At 43.2% G+C, this 17,059-nt stretch overlaps 1 protein-coding gene across 2 annotated transcripts in view; it reads left to right on the forward strand.

Annotated features, from left to right (window-relative positions):
• Positions 1–429: 429 nt before the first annotated feature.
• Positions 430–17,059, forward strand: part of CLUAP1 (clusterin associated protein 1) — a 62,245-nt gene continuing 45,615 nt past the window's right edge. For both annotated transcript variants that reach the window (XM_032704278.1, XM_032704279.1), the window contains exons 1-5: positions 430–508; positions 1,492–1,603; positions 2,808–2,892; positions 7,168–7,347; positions 8,623–8,718. In XM_032704278.1, the coding sequence (XP_032560169.1) occupies positions 487–508; positions 1,492–1,603; positions 2,808–2,892; positions 7,168–7,347; positions 8,623–8,718 (495 nt within the window). In that variant the 5' untranslated portion in view covers positions 430–486. The remainder of the gene's footprint in view (positions 509–1,491; positions 1,604–2,807; positions 2,893–7,167; positions 7,348–8,622; positions 8,719–17,059) is intronic.

The following is a 17,059-nucleotide window of genomic DNA, read 5'->3' on the forward strand; positions in this document are numbered from 1 at the left end:
TCAGCCTGGAGAAAAGGAGGCTCAGGGGGGACCTTCTGGCTCTGCAACCCCCTGACAGGAGGGGGGAGCTGGGGGGGGTCGGGCTCTGCTCCCAGGGAACAAGGGACAGGACAAAAGGAAACGGCCTCAAGTTGTGCCAGGGGAGGTTTAGTTTGGCCATCAGGAGGAACTCCTTCCCAGAAAGGGTGATCAGATATCGGAATGCGCTGCCCAGGGAGGTGCTGGAGGCAGCGTCTCCGGAGGCGTTGAAGGAAAGACCGGACACGGCACTTGGTGGCACGGTCTGCTTGACATGCCGGTGACGGGCCGTCGGTTGGAACCGGTGATGTCAGAAGGCAGAGAGGTCTTTTCCACCTGAACGATTCCGGCACTCCGTGATTCCGGGGCCGACCCGCCGCGCTTTCGCTTCCCGCGGGGTTTGGCCCCGCCGCGCCGCCGTAGCCGCGTTGCCCCGGAGCCGCGGCGGCCGCGAGTCCCGGCCCGGCGATGTCGTTCCGCGACCTCCGCAGTGAGAGCGGCCGAGGGGCCGGGCCGGGCCGGGCCGGGCCGGGCCGGGCTGGGCTGGGCTGGTCGGGCATCCCCGCCACGGCCCCAGCGGGCCCCGCGGCTCCTCCGGACCGCACGCGGAGCTGCGGGCGGGCGGAGGGTCGCGGTGCCCCGGGGGGAAAGGGGGGAGGGCTGAGCCTTCCCTGGGAGGGTCCCCGGTGGGGTGTGTGGGGGAAGCACAGCCCTGCACTGCGGGAGCCCCCTAGCCCGTCGCTTAAAGTGTGTTTTGTAAAGACAAACACTTCAGCGTCGTTTCAGCCCGGTGTATCTCGTTAAAAACTCACCTTTTCACTCAGGCGTGTTTTCTGTTGAAATTATATTATTTGTGATAAACACAGTCTCAAGTTTCTGTAAGTTTTTGAATAATAGTTTATTATATGGTAAAAGCAAGCAGCCGGCTGGGTGACAGAAATGGGGACCAATTTCCCAAATCTGCACACCCCTGCTACAGGGTACATTTAGTATTTATCTTAGCTACTTCATGCATATTAATTATATACATATACATTCTACAGGTTTTTGCTAAGCATTTAATATATGGGTTTTCTTACAGCTAAAGCTAAAAGGGTTATCCCTACAACCAGTCATAATTCATGCATTCTTGGACGAACAGGCACCTAAAGATTTGAAGTTCTACTATATTTTTTTCTTAGGATAGTAAGGAGGTTTTAGGCCTCTTGACCTTGTAAGGGTCTGTTTTATTTCTTTATGGGGGTGTAATTAAGTTTTACAATCCGTTTGTTTTATTTTGATGTAATCACCCATTTGTTTCACGAATCACATTTATTTATCACATTATTTATTTTAATTATTCAGGTTTATTTTTTGAGTAGTGCTTTTCACAGGGCAGATCTCATGGTAACTGAGCAGCAGGCTGTGGGAGATAGAGCTCCTGGCAAAGCCCCTGTCTGATATTTAAGAAAGAATCCCTTGCTTGTTTTTCAGATTTTACTGAGATGATGAGGGCGCTGGGGTATCCCCGACTCATATCCATGGAGAATTTCCACACCCCAAACTTCATGCTTGTGTCAGAAGTGCTCCTGTGGCTGGTGAAAAGGTTGGTGGTGAGGCCAACAGATACTGGGGCTGATGCTGGGATGTGGAGGGTGGCCTTGGAGCTGATGGTTTGGTGTGAAATATAATGACATTTAGTCTTTCTTTGAGCTCTACTCTTCTAAATAGCAGGTAGAAATGTGGTAGTTAGCAGGTTTTTAGTTTAATTGTAGAACCTGGAGTAGAAAATCCGATGACTCAATGCTGGTTTCACCCAGAAAGTGGGAGCACTGATTCAAAAGTGTCTGTATCTCTCTCATGTGTTCTTCAGACTCCATCACCATCCTGCTCATGCCTGACCTTGTACCCAAACAGTAGTGAGAACTTGTACCCAAATCTGTAGTGAGAACTTCCCCAAATACAGCCAGTTCTTGCCTTTTTGCTACAACTATTGGTTCAGCCTGGTATCGTCCCACATCCACAACATGTTTAAAAGAAATAAAATTATTCCATCCTAATCTACTACTGTCCACTTGTAGTTTTACACCCACTTAACCCATTGACAGACTTCAGCTAAATATTTCTGAATCTTGACATGTTAATCAAATTATACATTATTTTCTCTCTCCCACTATTTTTTTTAAGCTCCTCAGAAGGTAGAATATTGCAATTGAAAACACAGCAGTGACACAACCCTTTGCCTGATTGCTATTTTTTGGCCTGGGTTCATCCTACTCATTAGTATCCATTAAGTTTAATTAGCAAGCTGTTTGAAATTTGCTGAATACTGTTGTAACAAAATAGGGAAATATTTAGAACCGTTCAAAATTACTCGCATTAAGCTACCTAAATAGTCTTTAAAATGCTTATGTTACCCTGAGGGCCCAAATTCTGAATTTGCTTTTATTCCTCCCTTGTTCCTTTAGGCTGGCGACTTCTGGAAGTTTCTGCATTTCACTCGTGGTCTTTCTAAAGCATTTTACAGTCTTTCAGTTTGCTTTTTTGCAAGTTTTGTTTGCAAAAGTAACGTGTTTGAAACGATGTCTGAGTATGAACTTGGGTAGTGTGTCAGGTTTTACAGATTTTGCAGTTTGTACACACACCCACCGTGTGCATCCCTGGGTCCCCATTCTGCAGCAGGAACTTAACATTTATTTACCAGTCTTGTCCATGCTTGTTTTGTTTGATTTTTGCCTCACAAATGGACCAGTCTCATTAATATTGCACGTGTATTTCTTGTCAGAATCTACACCCCCTTCTTTCTGTAGGTATGAACCTCAGGCTGATATTCCTGCTGATGTGGAGACAGAACAAGACCGGGTTTTCTTCATTAAGGCCGTGGCTCAGTTCATGGTAAGTCTGCTCAGGAACAGCCTGAAATCCTAAAAATACGAATATCTGAAATCCTGGTTCCATGTCAGCTTTAGTGCTTTCTCTCTTAACCCCTTACAGTTTCCCTGCAAAGCTAGAAAAATATCCTTCTCTCTTGCTATTTATAAAAAGGTAGCAGAAGACAGGAAATGTTTTGAAGCCATTTAAATTGTTTTAGAAGAGATCTCATCATGTTTTTTGCTAACTTTGGGTGCCTGATCCTTTTTTGTTCTTGAATAGTCATAACCTCTGATACCTTCATTGTGATATAGAATCATATATTGGTATATGTCCTATGAGCCTTCTCATGGATCAATGCACATGTTTTTCTCAGCTCAAACCTTTTATGCATGAGTATACTTGAGTTGGGCCATCAAATTTTTTAGTCTTATGGAGTAAAATAACACTGTTCTTCATATAATTCATGTTATTTTGGTGCAGCATGAGCCTTTGCTGTTATCACACACTTAGATAACATTCTTAATTATGTAAAAAGAACTTACTGGGGTTGCAGGTGGCTCTGGAAGCAATGGAAGTCTTTATGCCAATACCAGAGATTCATTATAATACTTAGATTTTTTTAAAATATAGTAAGATTACCTTGTAACCATATTTTCCTTCTCATTTGTGAAGACGTGCACCATAAATTCTCTTAACTCTTAATTTTGTTATACTCAGAGTGTGGTACTTTCCTGTATATATCACAATGCACTTTTTGAGACCTGGAGCACCATCAGATCTATTTTGTTTGGAATTATAGGAAAATTCAAGTCAAGGACATTTAACAAGGGACAAGTATGGCCTCAGAAATAATGTCATGCATACATTTGCCTTTTAATAGCTGATTTAATGCAAGAAATCCCAAGGGTTTTGGAGAATTACATACTATGGTTCAGAAAATGAAACTAATGGAAATTTCTTTAATCATGCTGCACTCAGTCTCAGTTAATTTTACAAGTTAATGTAGATTTTCAGCATTTTCAGGTTGAGAAAAGCTTTTAATCATTTCTTTCATAATTCACTGCCCATGGAATTCAGAGTTATCTTCCCCAGGAGTTAATAGCTTTATGCATCTGGAGGCAGATGTGAGATTTGACGGAGACAGATTTGCCTGAGAAGAGAATATCAGGGTAGATTCATCATAGTGAAGTACAACTGGGGCTTTGCTCTCCTTTGCTGAACAAGACCCAAAGAGGTGTTCATTTTCCACACAAATTAGGTATTGCTCTGTGTTCACTGTGGGAACCTACCAAATGTCTCCTTTCCAGACCCAAAAGTTCCTGAAGTGTCTGCAGGGTTGTCTTAGGTGGGTTTTTAATCATTTCCTCAGCTTTAGTTAGCAGGGCTCAGTACTTGGCTCCTGCTCAAGCCCCCTTGGATCCAAATTTGAAGTAGAGTGCAACAAAAAGCCACTGATGAGTTTATCTCATGGAGATAGATTCATGAAAACATACTTAGCAAACCACGGTACCAAATTTTTTTTGCAAGAGTCAGGCATCACAGTCAGAAGTTGGCTCTCTGATAATAATAAAACAGCTTGTAAAGTTAAGAGACATTCTGGCTGTTGGTGCCATTCTTGCTGTATGTTTATATTTTCTACTGCATTTTAATAATCTGATCATCAGAACAAGTAGAGGTGAATTTTCATTATTCTTTCAAACTAGAGTTGTTATAAAATAGGTGAGTGTTTCGAGCTTTCCAAAGTTGCCTTCTTGACTAAGCAGTGCCACTGTGCCAGTCTGAAAAATATACATACTTGGCCATGTATTTTTTTCTTTTTTTTTTTTCTCTTTTTAGTTTTTAAGCAGTACTTGAGTGAAAAAACAGGTTTTTTCCTCCTACTAGACACTGATTTTTCTGTCTTGGGAGAGCTGAATTTCGAGTGGAGCTGAAATCAGAATTTCTGCCTTTAACAACGTCCTTTATGATTTAGGGCATCAGTTATGTTTGCATGGGGGATATTTAATAGAGTATGTCAATTTAATGGCACATTTCTCTTAAAATTTAATACCTGTTGTTTCTACCATTAGTTTTTTAGATTTCTCCTAGTGAAGGGGAAGGCAGTTGAACACACCTGGCTTTCCCCTTTGTGTGTTGGCTCATTTGAGGTCATTCTGATCAAAAATTTCAAAAGCAATTAGGTGTCTTTGTACTGTGAGTCTCATATTCCCCCAGCTGAGGGTGTACAACATCAGTAACCTGTTCTGGAAGTTTGGACTTCAATTTTCAGGAATTTTAGAATCACAGAAGATCTTGAGTTGGAACCTTGAGCTCTGGCAGCCTTGGGGCCATGACCCCTGCCCTGGAGAGCCTGTCCAGTGCCCAAGTACCCTCTGTTTTTCTCTCTGGCACAGCTCCTGCCATTCCCTCAGGTCCTTTGAAAAGCTGGAGCTAAATCCATGGTTTGAGATGTGGCCCTTTCTCTCTTCATTTTCACAGGAATTCTTTCCTGCACCCCATTATTCAGGGAAGCTCAGTGCAGAACCTTGTAAGGTGAAGCTCATGGGCAAAACTTGTGCCAAATATTGTAATATTTGAGTCTCTCACCCCCAAGTTGGAGGTCCTGGTCTGTCAGAGCCCAAGGGGAGTGTGAATTTCTTCCAGAAACACTGTAACACCAAAGCTGTATAATCCCATGAGTGACTCATGGATAGAATTCATTCTGCCACTGAGTGGGATATTCCATAGGATAAACATTTTACCAGAACTTTAATCTTAAAAATATGCCAAAAAGAAGATGGTAAGTCATTTTTATGCTTAATGTGTCATTTTTAAGCTTAATTTTTGTATTTGTAACTGGTGATCAACTTTTTGTTTGCTTCTTTTTTTTAATTATGCCACCAGGAAGACTCCCTGAAATTTGTGTTGGCTCCTTTTGACCATTTATAATATAAATTAGTCAGGAATTTCAAGAGCAACATTTGTGTCCTTTCTGTGACCGATGCTCTTTTTTCCCCTTTATTATTTCAAAATATAAAAAAGTAAGATTGTAACTTTTAATGTTTTTTTTTCCCCGTACTGGTCTGTCTGTACTTTTCAGAGATGGAAGACAAGGGAATAAAATTACCCATATCATAGCAGGGAAAAATTTGAGAGAAGCAATACAATATTTTGAAGGTGCTGCTGGAAGAGAAGACAGTTAAATTAGGATAATTGATCTTATTCTTGCAACTCATCAAGGGTGAGATTTACCTCTCTACGGCATCATCACAAGACCTGGGCAGCGCTTACTTTCCACTTAAACTCAATTTGAGTTTAAGTGGTGCACAGGTTTTTTGCTTCTCTTAGTGCAGGGAAGAAATAATGGATGGTTTGAGTTTTTTCTGCAGGGGTTCTGACGTGCAGGAAGGGCACAGGTTTCAGAAAAATTTCTTCTGGAAGTGTCAGGCTCGTGACGAGGCAAACTGGTGTGTGCAAAGAGGAGGGTTTGTTTCTGCGTGTCTGTTACGACCCACCCCAGGAAAAGGGGAGAGGGGGTAACTCAGGTTTTTATCAATAATTCCCTTGGGGTGGATTAAAGTGAAACGACACTAAATAATCGGTGTCTGAAAACATATACTGGCAAGGTTTATTTTAACAATTCTGTATCAACAGGCATGCTAGCAGTTTGGGTGCTGTCATACAACAATGTGACACAGAGATAACCTTTGGGGGGCGAAGAAAATGCATAGGGCAGAGAAAAAAACAGGATGACAGTAAGGGAAAGTAAGGGAAAGAAAAGCTGAGGGTGGACAGATGTATATAGTCACCGCCCACGGGGTCCAACGATGCTTCCATGTCTGAAGTGGTGGCCTTGATCCGCTGGGGGTGAAGGAGGGAAGCCCCCACACTCCAAGAAGTTATGAGTTATATCCATGGTCAGTGTCACGGGCCGTGCCTCGAGCCTCCAAACATCTCCTGGGTCTGTGCTGAGTTTTTTTTGTGTCTTGCCTGGTTCCCGCCTTTCCAAATTAGCAGAGGGAGGGAGGGGCCCGATTGCTCAGCAGAGGTATCAACAGTCAAAGGCCTGCGAGCTGGGCTTCTTGCCTTTTCAGGATTTCACACCTTCAGCACTGGAGGGAGGGAGGGGCCCAATCGCTCATCAGAGGTATCATGCAAGTCAAAAGCCTGTAAAAGTCTCCTAGAATGCATAAATCATTAACCATTTCAGTCTCTGACAGTGTCCAGGGGTGATGACCCCACAGAGAGCTTTGGAGCGAAGAGGTAAACGAGGATTTTGTTCCTGTGAATGATGAATTCATTCTCTTCTCCCCAAAGGCTACCAAAGCTCACATCAAGCTGAACACTAAGAAGCTGTACCAGGCCGATGGCTACGCGGTGAAGGAGCTGCTGAAGGTCACCTCAGTGCTCTACGGGGCCATGCACACCCAGGGGGGGCAGCGGGCAGACCTCAGGGAGGAGGACTCTGCCAAGTTCAAGTTGGATCTGGGCTCAAAGGTAAGGAAAACCTGTACTTACTCCTGTTCTGGGCAGGGAGAAACAAGCCCATTTTCTAGCTGAAACTTCAGTGGAGCATGTTCTGGAAGGTACTAGGTGTGGTTTGAACTCAGTTTCAGTAGTTGAGGTTTTGGGATTTTATGATTTGAATTCTCAACCAGAAGCATAATACAATGCAACAGTGGCACAGAGTTTATCCTGTTTGGTTTCCACTGCTGTCCAAATCGTAGAAATGTTGGAGTAGGCTGGAATAAAGAGTATTTCCTCCCTACTAACCTTGTTGCAACAAGAGGAGCTTGCAAAATACTGGCTGACAGTTAATTTTCAACCCATTTGCATTGAAGGAGAGGGAAATCTTCATGTTACCCTAACAGACATCAATGCTGTTCAAGCCCTTAAAATAAATACCATCTCTAGATATTTAAGAAACAGCCTCTCTAGATATTAAAAACAACAACCCAACACTTTGCTAAATAAGAGGAATTCTTGTTACTGTTTTCTGTTAGCTTTGGCACCTCTTTTATATTCTAATGTATTTAGGTTTTGATTTTTTTGTAGCTGTACTATGTCATGCTTGCCTGTTAGGAAGGAATTCTTTGCTCAGAGGGTGGTGAGGCCCTGGCACAGGTTGCCCAGAGAAGCTGTGGCTGCTCCTGGATCCCTGGAAGTGTCCAAGGCCAGGTTGGATGGGGCTTGGAGCAACCTGGGCTAGTGGAAAGTGTCCCTGCCCATGGCAGGGGGTGGACTGAGATGAACTTTAAGGCCCCTTCCACACAAACTGTTCCATGATTCCACGATCCTGTGATTCTTGAGAAGATGTCAGACCCACAGGTGATTCTTCCTTTGTGTAAGTCTGATGTGTCTCTCTGGAAAAATAAAAAAAAAAAAACACTTGTAGATGATCAATATTCATTACTTATGCTACATGCTGGTCACAGACCTTTTGGTATATAAACTTTTTACTTTTGCATATGAGAAAGGTGATGTTTCCTTTGTCCTGGGCAGCACATGAACCAACAATTGCCTGAGTCACAGTTGTGAGGAGAGTTGTTGGGGTTTTTTTGTTGGCCTGAAGTGGCTGATGTTTCACCCCAGAACCTGTATCTGAATGGTGCCTTATCTAGACTATTTTAAAGCCAGGAGAGTGGTTCACTCAGATTCCACTGCACAACTTCTTCAATACTGTGGAAGTTTTTTGACCTTGGTAAATGTTGAGGATTTTCTTTGTGATACTGGGAATTCTCTTGCTATCCAGTGCTGTTGTTGTGTTCCCAGGTTGCTGACCTGAAGGCAGCTAGACAGCTTGCTTCTGAAATCACCTCCAAAGGAGCAGTTCTGTATGACTTACTTGGCAAAGAAATGGAACTAAGGGTAAGTACACACTGGAGAGTGTGGAAAAACTTGTGTTCACTGAGTGCTGCAAAGGAAAAGGTTAAAAAAATATCAGTGATCCTTAATGGCTGCATCTGCCGTGAATATTTGCTGAGTTTGAAGGAATGGGTCTGACAGTTTGCATTTCCTTCCCATCATATTCATGCCTGGATTACAGAAAGCCTGAGAGAAGGGTTTGGCATTTTGTCTTTAGCAGGAAACTGAAATACTCTCTGTTGAACTGTCTGGAAATACTAACTTCATGTGCACGTTGTGGTGGAGAGGGATGTATTCATAAAGATAAATGATTAATGCCCTTAGTTTTCCAAGAGTAAGACTCATTATTCCCGGGTCAGTAGCTGAAGGTCTGCAGGGTAGATGTTCTTCAGCTTAGCTGGGAGATCTCAAGCTGGTGCATGAAGTCAGGGAAGTGTCCTGAAACACTGCCAATAAATCTTGCAGTTATTTTCTTCAGTGCACTTATCTGCAGTGCTGGGGGTTATTAATTTTCTGAAAATGGACATTTAAAGAAGGGAAACCCTGCACGTTGTTGGAATTGGTCAGATCTGCAGTATCTGAGCTGCAGGAAGTGCACCCTTTAAAGCTGTAAACTGTGAGCCTCCACTATTAGTGCTCCCAGATAATTGTCTAATGGAGTATAAGTGTTTCAAAGGGTGGGGGATAACACTGGGAAGATTATCCATGGAACACTGCCTTTTCTGCTGGATCTGTACGTGATAATGCCACTGTGTGAAGGACATTAATATTTCAACAGACAGAAGTGATAAGCAGTTTAATTCAGTGTACACAATTATCACAAAACTGTTAATCAGTTACTTCTCATCTTGTATTCTTTACTTAATTCTTTAATTATCACACAAATGCTACATGATGTGTTAATATTTGCTGTGGAGCATTGAACTTTTTTGTTCTGGGTGCAGCGTCCCTGTAACTCCACTCAAAAGTCAAATATAGGTCAGTATAAGGCATCATTTTTAAAAAAATACTCAAGCATTGGTTTGGAATTGGGCATTGTTTAGCCACTTTAAATCACAGCTTTTAGGAAACTGCCTTTAGAACTGGGCCCTGGAAAAGGGACAGGCAGAAGTGCAGCGTGCTGAAAGGGTGGGATGAAAAATCAGGAGATGAGGAAGTCCTGAAGTGCAGCCACTTTTCACTGGGTGCATTAATAAATCTTCAATGGAAGACTCTTTGAAGGTGCCATTTCTAAAAGGATGGTGTTTCTTAGAGCAGCGAGCACGTGTTTCTTGTGGCACAGTGGCTGAGTACACAGGACAGGAACAACTAATCCTGTGCAGGTATTCTGCAGAAAGGTTTGACAGACAGGACTAGTCCTTAAGAAGTCCTGTCCTGGGAAAGATGACCTTTGCTTCTGTGTCATTAGCTCTGAGTGTATCTCCTAAAGGCAAAAGGTGACACAGCATGGTGAGAACCTCCAGAGAGCAGCAGAAGAGGCTTTCATGCTCTGTTTCTTATGATTTGTGGCTGGTTCCAACCTTCTTCAGTGATTTGTTAAACCTGAAAGACCCACTTTGGGCTGGTGTGTTAAATTGTCAAGTTTGGTATATAAGGATGTGACAAATTTGGGACTTGAGCCTGGAAAAAAGCCAACAGTTTTCAAGTAAAAAGCCCTGATGCTGCAGTAACCAGTTTTTTAGTGGAATTTTTCCAGATTTCTTTCTTTAATTATAAGCCCCCAACTCTGCCCTTCACTTGAAGGGTGAAATTTGCTCCTCACAGGAGAGGCTTAGAGCCCATTGCTGCTGTTTTCTTCCACCACTGTTGGGCCTGGGCTTCTTGTCACAGAGCCAGTGCTGAGGGCAGTAAGGAATTGCCCTTCCACATCTGCCACATCTTCCCTGGATCCTTCATAGGGTTGCTGAGGTGCTCAGAAGATCTCAGGGATGGCATCTTCTGCCTGCCCTTCCCACCTGCTTCCAGGTGGGCAGTAGGAGAACTGCAGTTAATTCTGGCTTTGTGTGGGGAATTAGAGCTCTGTTGGCAATATCAAATTAATTGCCATTAATCAAAGGTTACTTTTATTCTTTTTTAACGTGCAGATTATTGATTTCCTCTGGTTATTTTCTTTTGGCACTGCATGGCTAATTAATGCTCACAGTAAATGGTACTGGCAGAGGGTTTGTACTGTTAAAGGGATTTAGAACAGTATAGTTTATTTTTTCATTCCATTTTATCTCCTGGTACCTGTTGCATGGACTAAAATGCATCAACAGCTGTGATATCATTTAAATGAATTTGAAAACATGGGAGTTTTATGTTCCCCAAACCTCTTTTTTTCTTTCTTTTCCCAATCCATTCATTTGCAGATATTTAAATGAAGGCTCTTCCTACCTAGGCTTGCACAGGCTGATGATGTATGTTGTTTCTATCCTAAGTGAAGATGGCTTCATTTTCCAGGAACTATGAAGGAAATGCCAGCATTTGGCACTAATGGGTTGTCTAGGTCTGTTTTTGTAGTCTGAACAGCTTTTGGGGAAAGGTCATTGGGGGAAAAGTGAAGTAAAACTCATTATTTCCTTTAGAAGTGTTGACTCTAATTTGTGCAACAAACTTTACCTTCTCTGTTGGAGTCTTTTTGCACATAATTTGGGTAGGAACTGTGTAGAAAGGGTTTATACATTAAATAAATTTCATTGCTTCAAGTCATGAAACTCTTTTTTAAAATAAATTACTTTCTGAATGAAAACAAATTTCAGCTAGAGAAGAGTTTAAGAGAATGGTTCTTTTAGATGTACTGGAGATAGACAGTGCTGTAAATGTATGTGCATATTTTTGGGGAAGAGTTGAAGACTGTTTTTGTTTTCTTGGAAATGTGGTTCTCTGCCTTTCTGATGCCTTTGCAAATACATTATTCCCTGACTGAATAGATAGTTCTTCTGTATATGTAAACTGCTTCCAAAGTTAATTTATAGTGTAAAAAAAAGACATTTAATTAAGGACAGAGGAAGAAACAAAACCTACAGGGTTTTTTCTGAATTCAGACTGTGATGTTAAATTTTTTGGGAAAACAAAAAACAAATCAAACCCCAAAATTATAGTCTTCTCATCAGATGAAAATCACAATATAATTACTGAATTCCATGGGAGCTGTGTGTTTCCAGCCCAGCTGTGAATGAGCACAGTGTAGGTTATTGGTGTCCTGTGGCAGTGCAGTGCTGGAAACACAGAATTGTTATTTTAAAATGCATTTAAACCTTACATTTGGAAGGTAATTTTCAGTTTCCAGTCTTGCTGGTCCAGGTCTTGGAGCACAGAAGTTTCAGGTAGGATTGGTAGGGTGTAGTGGAGCTGATGGATGAGTTTTGGTACCACAGTGTGAGATCCCTACATGAAAAGCAAATTCCATATACAGAGAAATATGTCTTTGTCTTCATTGTTTCCTTTCCTGCCAGGGGCACTTTCTCTGCATTGCATTGCTGTGTAACCTTAATTTTCAGAATATTTCCATCTAGCTTTGGAAGAGTAACCAGGCATGTTGAGTTCTGGTTTTCTGTAATATGTTTTCTGCTTTTTTGGGGGGATGGGGAAGATGGAGGTTGATTTGGATTTGAGGTGGGGATGGGAAATTTTGTTTGGGTTTCTTTCTCTGTCGTCCTACACTGTACTAAATGAATGAAGAAAATGAAGTTGAAAATAGTCTGTGATTAAGGCTACCAAGCCTAAAATCAAGGAAAGCAGCAACAGAATTAGTGTCAATACTTGGGCAAAATGCAGCACTGCTTCCCTATGGATTCACTTTGGGTTTTGGGACCTCCACAGCTGAGTGCTGCCATCCTGGACATGGACAAAGATGTTGAAAAAGCCAGTGGTCCTCTATATCCTAAAAAAATGGCAAAGTGGGGGAAATGGCCAGATTAACCTCTGGGGGGAAGGAGGGGTGATGAGGGGATCCCAATAATTCCTTAGCTCCAAAACAAGTAATGAGCCTTTTCAGGGTGCTCCTGAGTTATCCTACATTGGACATCCGAAAGGAAAAATTCCTGGCTGTTTCTAACCCTGACCTGACTCTGAGTGCTTCCCACCCTGCATCTGCCAGAGGTCCTGTGGCCACAGTAGCAGGAGCCTTTCAGGAAGCTGCACTGCTTAGACTTGCTGAATTATTGGACAATAAGGAAGATAATGAAGCAAAAAAATTCCAGAAGAAAATTGCCTTCATGCTGGTGGCAGGCAGAAAGATTTCTGACCTCGAGGTTGTTTGCATTTTACTTAATTAGCTCTAAGCCCCGTAAAACTGAAGAAAAATGAAAATAATCCTTTTCTTTTAGGGTGTGTAGCTTGTGCTGAGGACAAGCAATGCAGAGGGTTTGTTTTCTAATGCTCCTCTTGGCCCTTTTTCCGTCTGTGACCTTGAACAAAGTGCTTGTTCTCTGTATCCACTCATGTAAATGAAGTAATTTCTGAGTTTTGTAGATTAAAGCTTTTAACAGCCAGATAAAGTGTTTCCCGGTCTCTGGAGGATGGATTTTGAAGGAAGTACAGGGCACTGCTCCCAGTGTTATTTTTATGGATGCCACAGCTTGTTCCAAAACTGATTCAAGCCACCGGGACTCTGGTTCCTGACCTCAGCCGTGAAATGCTGGAATTAAACTCTTCGGAGAGCCAAAGGCACTGAGATCCAGCTGCAGAGCTGAGACAGGGTTAGTTACAGCACAGAGAGCTGCCACTGAGGACATTTAGCTTGGATCTCTTTATTCCCAGCTTTTTGATTAAAGAGAGCCCTTCCTCCCTGTCCTCCCCTCCCGCTGCGGTTTGATGCCCACTCAGGGGAGAGGGAGATGTGATTTGGGAGGTTCCAAGGGAGAGGGAGATGTGATTTGGGATGATTTGGGAGGTGGCTGCACCGTTCCAAGGGAGAGGGAGATGTGATTTGGGAGGTGGCTGTGCCGTTCCAGGGGAGAGGGAGATGTGATTTGGGATGATTTGGGAGGTGGCTGTGCCGTTCCAGGGGAGAGGGAGATGTGATTTGGGAGGTGGCTGCACCGTTCCAAGGGAGAGGGAGATGTGATTTGGGAGGTGGCTGTGCTGTTCCGAGCTCTTCGGAGCTGAGCTGCAGAAGAATTATTTTATTTGGAATGTTGGGAACGTTTTTCCGTCTGCCAAATGTTGCTTCTGGGTACCAGACACTGCCTGGGGGAGGCTGATAAACTAATTTCTCTCATTTCCCAGGCTTTGGTTATGAAACTGCCACGAGTAGGATTTCTAGTGGAAATTTATATCTTGAAATTACCAGAACTCTGGAGAATCACCTGGTTTACTTCAGAATTTTTGAACTGTCCTGCTTCTAACCCAAACCTAACCTATCAATTTGAGGAGTAGGGCTTGTTGGAAAGTGGGAAGCCAAAATTAACCCTTGCAGCTCTAATATAAAATTAGATTAATACTGTCCTATAGATTGCTTTGTCCATAACCATGGTCGTGTGCTACATGGATATAACATTTGTGGGTGTATTTTATATAAGAAATGGTTTTGTGTGAACTTCCCAGGAGTATTCAGCTTGAAGACATGGCATCAGCTGTAAACTGATGGGTGGAACATTTCTTCTGGTGGTTTGGGGACCAGTTGTGTCAATGCATTGGTAGTTGGAAGATCTGAATTCTTATAGCTCAGTTCTAGACTGTTTTAAAAAGCCATTCTAGTCTGGCAAGGAAGAAAATCCCATCTGAACCGTCTTTCATGTGTCACAGCATTTGTCAAAACCTGTTTGAGCCTGCAAGAAGTTCCACTTAATTAAGCTAAATCAGGAACACTGTCTTCTGAATACCTGGTGAGGTTTTGGTTGTTCATTATTGCTATTCAGGAGACACAAAAGATAGCCATGTCAAAATTTTAATTACAGAAGAGGAAAATGTGCTGACTTAAACATAAGGACAATGATTTTTAGGTATTTTTAGCTCTTTAAAATGCCTTTTTTCCTGGCCAAAGTGATCCACCCAGTATTTCTGTTGCTGCAAACAGAACCTGGTCTAGTGGAAGGTGTGGGTTGGAGCGAGATGGGCTTAAAGTTCCCTTCCAACCCACTCTGTGATTCCAGGATTCCATGAAAACAACAGCCACTCCAGTCACCACTGGTTGAGCTTTCCTGGGAATGGAAACCCAAATTGTATGGCAGTTCTTGCTGAAGGAAAAGTTTACCCTTTCTCTTTGGGGGACAGTTCTTGCTGCCACCTTTGCTGCAGCTTTCTGTGATGTCTTTATGTGTCCTTGAGGCCTGAAAGATGCTCCTAAAAAATACACTGCTTTTTGTTGCTTTGTTTTCTCTAAGAAAATCATAACCCTTCCTGAAGTTTTCTTATTTAAGGTAAGGAAATTCCATTTCTAATGTTGTTGCAGAAGAATGTGGATAAGAAGGAGAAGCTGAAAAGATTTTTGCCTGACTGGGTGTTTTGTTCTCTTGGTGACCCCCCCTCTTTTTTCCTTTAAAAGACAACCAGCAATCTCCCACTGCCCATGCTGCCCAAGGCCATTTCTATCTGTGTTAGGAATTCCACTCACAGGCTTCACTTTTGCTCTTCTAGAAGAGAGGTCTTCATTGTGATCTTCCCATGCTCTGGAGGAGACATCCCAAACCTGGTTAAGGACCCATGAAGTGACACCTGGTAATGCTGAGGACTAATCCAAACTTTACCACTGCAGTGTGTCATCAATCCTTACACAAAGTAAATAGAAGGTGAGGATTTTGAGGGTGTAGGAAGGTCACATGCTGGAGTTTGTGAGCTGAGGGTGAATCAGTGGTATCAGCTCTTGACCCAGAAGAGACCTGGTGGGGTGTGTAGGGAGGGACCAGAGCAGTATAACTTGATGCCTGCCACAAAACTTTAAAGTTCCTTTTCCTGCCTCAGCAGAACCACATGTGCAGATGACTTCTGATCTGTCTGGGCAGGCTTTCTGGTTCTTTTGGTTCACAGGAAAATGATGTTTTCCCATCATTTCTCTCAGATCTCCTTGTGACGTGGTTTTTACATGTTGGGATAGCTGGGGGTTTGGGCACCGTGACTGAGACCCTGCATTACTGAGTAGGGAAATGTCTCCATGGATTCCCTCTGAGGACTGCTGAGATGAGCATGAAAACAGGCAGCATAGCCTGGAAGCAGCAAAATTCTCAATTATCGGTACCTTTAATCTCTTGAGGGGGACAACAGGGTTTTGGGAAGGGTCAGATTCCTTCAGAAGCTCTGGTTGTTTTTAATGTCCCTCATGAGACTTCCTGTTCCTATATAACAATGCCTAATTATCCATTCCCTGTATTGGCCAAATATGATCCCAGTGTGTGTTAGTGAACTCCCTGAACAATAAACTCTTCAAAAGGAGAGCTTTATGGCCTTCACGGACAGCTGGAGTTGCCAAACCTGTTTGCAGGGAGAGGAGCTGTGGTGCTGTCTGGATTGAGGCTGAAGGGAACAGTGGCAGTGTCACTTCTGCATTCATCAGGCTTAGAATTCCTGAAAAACAAAGAAGAATTTTACCTGCAGTCAGAAACTCATAGAAAGAATCACAGACTGGTTTGGGTTGGAAGGGACCTTAAAGCTCATCTTGTTCCACCTCCTGCCATGGGCAGGGACACCTTCCACTAGCCCAGGTTGCTCCAAGCCCCATCCAACCTGGCCTTGGACACTTCCCATGATGGGGCAGCCACAGCCCTCTTGTAGCCCAGGATATACACACTGAAAGGAGTTATACTTCCAATAAAGGATAGGTATTCCCTAAGGATCCTGGAGGGGCAGAGAGGTCCTTGTGTTTCCACATTCAGAAAACTTAAGGCTGCAATGGAATGGTTCTTAAGTGCCAGGAAAGGCAATCCTGCTTCCCTGCATTTTCAGTGGAGCCAGCTGGATGTCTGGCAGTGAAGCTGCAGGAGGGTTTGATAAGGTATTTGATAAGGTCACTAGCTCTGTATTTGTGTCCTCCAGGATGGTTGTTTGCTGGGTGAGATTGAATTCCTGGTTAGATGAACCAGTGGCTTCGTTGCCTGTTGGCAGCTGGAAGCTGTGCTGCCACACCCACCTGAGTGTGGTGGCAATAACGGTGACCTGTGGTCCTGTGCTGGGCTGGGGCTGCAGCAAACCCCAGGACCTCAGCTCCTGGCCTCTGCCACAAGTCTGGCTGCTCATCTGATATCTCTAGACACAACCTTGGGCTCCTGCTCCCCAAATCTGGCCTTGTCCCTCACCGGTGTGTGACCCCAGGGTTCATCACTCGGTGGGGACACAGCAAAAGAGATGAGTAAATGCTTTATACAGATGGAGTTTTGAAGGCCTTAAGATCAGTGTTATTTCCTGAAATGGCTGCAGTACAGTTTTG

This window comes from Chiroxiphia lanceolata, chromosome 16, assembly GCF_009829145.1.
Source record: "Chiroxiphia lanceolata isolate bChiLan1 chromosome 16, bChiLan1.pri, whole genome shotgun sequence".
Lineage (NCBI taxonomy): Eukaryota > Metazoa > Chordata > Aves > Passeriformes > Pipridae > Chiroxiphia > Chiroxiphia lanceolata.